This window comes from Danio aesculapii, chromosome 9 (assembly GCF_903798145.1).
Source record: "Danio aesculapii chromosome 9, fDanAes4.1, whole genome shotgun sequence".
NCBI classification, from domain to species: Eukaryota; Metazoa; Chordata; class Actinopteri; order Cypriniformes; family Danionidae; genus Danio; species Danio aesculapii.
Window position 1 is genome coordinate 3,743,175 of NC_079443.1, and position 6,684 is coordinate 3,749,858.

At 37.5% G+C, this 6,684-nt stretch overlaps 1 protein-coding gene across 1 annotated transcript; it reads right to left on the bottom strand.

Annotated features, from left to right (window-relative positions):
- Positions 1-2,131: 2,131 nt before the first annotated feature.
- Positions 2,132-5,547, bottom strand: dlx2a (distal-less homeobox 2a). The gene is made up of 3 exons (XM_056464790.1): positions 5,056-5,547; positions 4,296-4,480; positions 2,132-3,119 (listed from the first exon to the last, which is right to left on the bottom strand). Exons 1-3 carry the CDS (start codon positions 5,378-5,380, stop codon positions 2,802-2,804), a joined length of 828 nt encoding a protein of 275 aa, XP_056320765.1. The 5' UTR covers positions 5,381-5,547; the 3' UTR covers positions 2,132-2,801.
- Positions 5,548-6,684: the final 1,137 nt, after the last annotated feature.

Here is a 6,684-nt window from a genome sequence, read left to right on the forward strand (position 1 = left end):
AATTCAGGCTAATTTTGCGTAGGCTCCAAACGGATATAATTATCGCGGAGTCAAGATGTTATGCTAAAAACTATGCATTGATATTACCATTTATTATGTACATACAACTTTGACAATGTTGATGCTTGAAATAGCTGGAAATTGTCTTGCGCAAAAATTACAGTCCATATTAGGACATCTAAAATTGCGAAGAATTATATAGTAATTGCAGGCTTTCAGATCGGGGAGCCAGAATGCTCAACTGGAGCAATTGTGGATAAAATTACAGATCAGAGTATAAATTAGGGATGGGGTATGGCATTTTTCAAGTTGTCTACAGGATTCCGGAAGTGTCTAAAACCACATCATTGCTAATCTTTCAGAGAGAAAGGCATGCGGAGCATGTGCTTGCAGACAGCTTCAATATACTTTAACATCCGTTTGCATTTGCAAGGTGTGACACTTGTCCATGTCGAGCCATGCACCCGAGTTGAAAGATCCAATCAATGTTAACACGGACGATGGCCATTTTTTCCCTCACATATAGTCTATACTGAGACAGCAAACACACATGCTGACAGAAAGAGGCAACAAAAATACATTAAAATAATAATAATAATGAAAAATAAACTGATTTGGTGCATCGTCTGTTTTTGTTACTTGTTTATAATATGGGTTACATGATCTGGTTTGCAGACGGCTGGTGCGCTTCAACCGATGGGCTATTTAATTATTCTTGATCGAGTTGGATCTTCTTGTCTCATGGGGACATTATTGAGATGTGTCTCAGGTTTTTAAAAATAGGTTAAAGAAACCCGACCACTATTGGTTAAACATGACATTCCCTTTTTGCTGTCGTGTTTATTCTGCTGAATGGATAAAGTCAGGATCTTGTGGATCTCTGCGGGGCACATTTAAATGCCGGCGCAGTTCTTTGCCCGGGGCTACACCATAACATCTTGTAATGTGGCAATCACTGACAGGATACATCCTCATTACTGCTTTATAGCCCTAAAACACTCAAATAAATGGATGATATTCGTGTAACTAAAATTAACCACGCATATTATTTCGAAACGAACAATAAATAAGCCACGTGTGGATCAAACATTGATTTGCGAAGTGAGCTAGCTGTGACACTGGTCACATATAATTAACAACAGGCCTACAAAGAGGCATATAAATGCGATCATGGTTTTGTTGCAATAATATTTAAGCAATTTTATGTTTGGACCGGGTTTTACTAGTTTACGCTTCATTGAACAGCGTTTTAATTTAACGTTAAAATGAGTATATTCCATTCATTAATAGCACATTACATTTTTATTTCAGAAATACTTTTGTTTAGTGATGAATTAAATATGATTAAAATCATTGCATTAAAAGTTTGAGTTGCATTGCTAGAATTCCCATTGGCGTGTTCGGCATTTTATTCTCCACTAAGCCTCTGAGCAAATAAACAAGTTTTGCGTTATATGGCGTGGAAAATTAATGTAGGCTACACAGCAGCCGGGCCCCTATTACAAAGGCCTTGTATTGTGCATGGGGCGGACGGGCGGTGGAAGTTGTGAGAAATGTTTCCATGTTGTTTAGCTCGAGGCATTTGTGAGCCTGTTTTTTTGGCTGCGCTGACTTCATAAAAAGTCTGGAGCGCAGATCTCTGACTCCAGAGAGTCTGAAGCCAGCCGAACGCCTTCATGCCGGGGCGTGTTTGCGCGCTCACTCTCAGCCCCGAGGCTCTGCAGCGCGTCTCTCTGCTGTCGGACTCCTCGAGTCTTGGTCTTTCAGTTTTCAAAAAATACAAATGCGTGCTGATTTTTCCTCCTGCTCATTTTTGAACTCGAGAAAAGGTTAAACTCTCTTCTTGAACTACTTATTACAGAGTTGTCCACAGACACACCTGTCACGTTAGACAACAAAAGGTGAGTTTGTGGGTTTTGTGTGAAACATTTACAAGACGCTCCTTCGCGTCTCCAGCCAGACTTATTAAAGACTAGAGACTCAACTGGCGCCGAGGCAAAACGAGGGAGGCGTGGATTGAACCACGAAAGAAATTCCCATACCAACAGTGAACTAAAAACTTTCGAAATCCCCAATGAATAGATACACAGACAGTACATTGACATGAAACATTTTATTTAAATAAGTCTGAATCATTATAGTGGCAGAAATGTTCATTCGGCTTCAAAATAAATAAAACAAAGTACTCCAGAAAAATATACATGACTTTAGGACAATCAGTAGCTTGCGTGCGATTTTCATTAGTGTTTTAAACAGTGAAACTCTTATGATGAGGAATAACAACGTTATTAAATAGACGCAATGGGACACAAAGACGGACACCAAATTTTCAACTTACCTTATTTATAGGCTACTAAATATAAAACGAACAAAAACAAATCTGAAAGTAAAGACAGGCATGAAACACGTGGAAACCGACAAGTCAGGTTATTTTCAAAAAGGCACCGAACAGCTTTAGGTTGTGCTACATGCGCTCTTAAACACCCTGCTGCAAATATTCACTCCAATAATGTCCACATGAGCTCTCTAGGCTTTGGATAACTGTAGTTCACTTTAATCCATAGACGTACCACTCATAGAACAAAATAAATAAATACAAAAATAATTGTATATGTTTGATTCTGTGGTGTCTGCTTGCTGACGCGACATCGCATGACAAGAAACAGTGTTACGCCCAAATCGCACTGGCAATGATCAACGTGGCATCGGTGCAGATCGAGCTCTCACCACTTACGACAGCAAAACAGGCCTAAAAGTCATTGAAGTTCAGTTCGCAAATTGAATTCCCCAAGTCGGCCGAGTCAAAATATGGTCCCGGCGCTAACAGTTGTATTGTGATGAAGTGGTGGCTGAAGGTGCGCCGCAGAGTTCGTGGATGAGTACCAGGGGTAGTTTGTCAGAAAGGAAGGGGTGGTTGTGTTCGGGGGGCTGTTGCTCTGCGGCAAACCCGAGTTTACAGTGTTCATTCTCTGGCTGTGCGCGAAGTCCCAGGCCGCGGCGAGAGGCGGTGAGGGGTGAGGTGGAGACTCACTGGAGGCCACATGCTGCTCAGGTGGGATTTCGCCACTTTTCCACAACTTCTTGAACTTAGAACGACGATTCTGGAACCAGATTTTAACCTAAAGATATGTAGAAATTAATAAAGTTGATCTAGAGCAGCATAATACGCATATAACATTCACAACAAGAACGACTATGTGGGCTAGTTCATAATTTGCTAAAGGCTAAATCAACACCGAGCGTTAAAATATTTATACACTCTTAAAAGAAATGTTGGGATTTCTCCACTTTTCCACAACTTTAAACTTAAAACGACGATTCTGGAATTAGAATTTAACCAAAAATAAAAAATAAAATAATAATAATAAATAAATAAAAAATAATAATAAAATAAAATAATATATATATATGAAAATACCTAAATAAAATGATCTAGAGCAAGGCTATATAAGCATGTTTTAAAAAACATTTACAAAAGAATGACTATAAGGGCTAGTTCACAATTTGTTATGAATCAACCCTGACTATTAGCTAAAATATTTAAACACTCTTAAAAATGCTGGGTTGTCATTACTTTTCCAATCAAATAATAATTAAATGACGCTCTTAACCCAACGATTGGCTTTGTCCATATTTGAGCAACTTTGGAAAATGACAACCCAGCATTTATGTGTGTGTGTGTGTGTGTGTGTGTGTGTGTGTGTGTGTGTGTTTGTGTGTGTATGTGTGTGTGTGAATATCTTGGTTACACTTTACAATAAGGTATAATTAGTTAATGTATTTACTAACTCCTAATTTACTAAAACACGTAGGACCTATTTTCATTAGCTAACCTTAACAAATGCAGTGTAACCACGCTGTAAAAAACTCCTGGTTGAATCAAATTAACCTCATGAGTCCATTCACCTTACATTCACCTTATATTATGCTAAACTGACTTAAAACAGCTCGCATAACTTATAAAACTAAGTTAGAACATGATTAACTTAGTTTAATGAGTTACAATGACCTAAAACATATGCTGTCAGAACTAATTGATCTGTTTTTTTTACAGTGAAACATTTAATAGGGTTGATTTAAAACTAAATGTAGCTATACCAACGCACACGGTTTATAATGATGTTACGATTAATAACAGCATGAATAAATAATAGGATTAATAAGGTTTAGTTCTTAATATAATTACATGTTATTATTAATTATTAGCAATTATCATTTTAGAAATGACTTCATAATTAAACTATAGTATATATGATGGCAGATATTTGATGTAGTTTGAGATCAAGCTTTTGTACCTGTGTTTGCGTGAGGCCCAGAGATGCGGCGAGCTCAGCTCTCTCCGGCAAGGCCAGATACTGAGTCTTCTGAAACCTCCTCTGCAGGGCCGCCAGCTGGAAACTCGAGTAAATAGTTCGAGGTTTTCGGACTTTCTTTGGCTTTCCATTGACCATTCGGATTTCAGGTTCGCTTTCTTCTTTTTCTGGGAGAAACAACAAACAAACGTGGTGAATACGTAACGTATGAAATAAACTATAATGGAAACATTTTATATGTGTATAATGAAACCTCTATGCTATGTAATAATAAAAACAATATTTTGGTTTCCCATATTATACACACTTAATAGCCTATACTATAGTAAAGTGCATTTAAAAACGCAGTGATTTATGCTTTGTAATACACACTATAAGTTGTGTATTGCGGTAAAGTTGGTTTTATATTCACACAATCGGAGTTTATCCTTAATAATAGCCAATAATTTCAGAGAATTATTGTTTTAAAATTCTAATTCATATATGAAGTCAGTGACTATTAAAGTACAACCATGTTTACAGTCAAATAAATAGTGCTAATGTTGTTTTGAAGTCATACTTATGTGTTTTAAGACTGGAGTACCATGGTAAACAATATTGGTGGTATCACTGAACGAATGTGCAAATATAAAACCAATTTTACCTCAATAAGTTGTATTATTACACAATAACATTGCCATTTTAAAGTGAATTACAACGATAATTACTCATATTGGTTAATATCAACAACAGAGATATTTACCAGCATCTGCGGGAGTTGGTGAGGAGCAGGAGCCGTAGGTGCCGTAGGGGCCGAACGCGTTTCCGAAGCCCAGCTCGTATGATTTCGTGTTGTACTGGACGCTGTTCATGCTGTTGTTCTGGTACTGGTAAGAGCTGATCTGGCCGTACGGAGAGCCAGCGCACTGCCCGGCCTGCTGGTTATTATTATTGTAGTAGCTGCTGTCGGTAGCGGTGGAGACCGGAAGAGTCGGCGATTCCTGGGACTTGTGCAGACTGTGGTAACTGCTGGAGGTAATCTGGTTTGAATGCATATCTGTACTGAGGCTGTCAAAAACTCCAGTCATGTTTTTCACACCGCAAAAACACACTTAGATGCAAGTCCAACGACAGAGTAAAGCCATAAAAAAATCTTCAAAGGCGCAAAACTAAGTAGGCTTTCTGAGTTCTGTTGCGCTACTCCACTTTGGAAAAAAACAACCGCGACGCAAAGCAGAACTGTGATTGTCTGTCAGCCGAGATGCTGGAGGACGGACATTTATCGCGCGTCACGGGGGAGGATGAACTTGTGCGCGCGAGGCAGCCAATGAATGCGGAAGACAGCTCGCATATGCATGTTCATGAAATGTGTGTGGCGATGGTAAACGGCAACGCTTCGTGCTACATGAAAACACACTTCCCTGTGACCTTGTTTAAAAAATATTGACAAACATTTTAATGCGAATCTAGCGTGGTCAATCATGAATTCAACAGTCTATTAATTATATTTGGTATGTTATATAATTATATAAGTGTTACATTATTGCAAACGGTGTGCGTTGGTACACATTTTTTTTTAAATCAACCATGTCTATTAAAAAATACATTTATACACTGTTTTTAAAAATCTTAGATGTCTTTTTGCACTTGTTGCATAATGTTGCACTGGTATTTTATGTTTTTTATGGCAAAAATCATCAAAATATTAAGGAAATATCATGTTTTATAAAGATATTCTGTAAATTTACTACTGTAAAATATCTAAACATCATATCTTATTAGTAATATGCATTGTTGTTCAAATTTAAAGGTAATTTTTCTCAATATTTAGATTTTTTGATTTCTCAGATTACAGATTTTTATATAGGCGTAGTCATGTATCTTCCAAACATTTTTCGATCCTAACAAATCATGCACCAAAAGGAAAGCTTATTTTTTGATTCATTCATTCATTTTCCATCGGCTTAGTCCTTTTATTTATCAGAGGTCGCCTCAGCGGAATGAACTACCAACGTATCCAGCGACCTTCTTGCTGTGAGGCGACAGTGCTAACACTGAGGCACCGTGTCGCCTTTATTTATTCAGATGATCTCAATTAAAAATACACTTACATTATGACTGGTTTGTGGTCTAGCGTCACACGTCTATATTCTGAAGCAATTGAAATATGCAAATCAGTCTACCAACTTTAGCTGATTTATAAACGTTTTACACAACAAGGCATGACAGTTGACTGCGTTTGAAGAGCATTTAACACGCAAAATCAGCTAAATTACTATAGTCAATGTTAAAATTATATACACCAAGTGCACATTTTGCAGTTCTTCCTGCTAAAATAGAGAAGTGATTTAAACTCAGTAATTAGACTCGTTTTATTTGATTTTTTCAGACC

What these genes read in the sequence shown, in the direction of transcription:
- dlx2a (XM_056464790.1), bottom strand. Translation starts at nt 5,380, where the DNA reads ATGACTGGAGTTTTTGACAGCCTCAGTACAGATATGCATTCAAACCAG. An exon ending in ACCAACTCCCGCAGATGCTG is followed by an intron (nt 4,481 to 5,055) that starts GTAAATATCTCT and finishes TGTTTCTCCCAG; the next exon opens with AAAAAGAAGAAAGCGAACCT. An exon ending in TGGGCCTCACGCAAACACAG is followed by an intron (nt 3,120 to 4,295) that starts GTACAAAAGCTT and finishes ACATATCTTTAG; the next exon opens with GTTAAAATCTGGTTCCAGAA.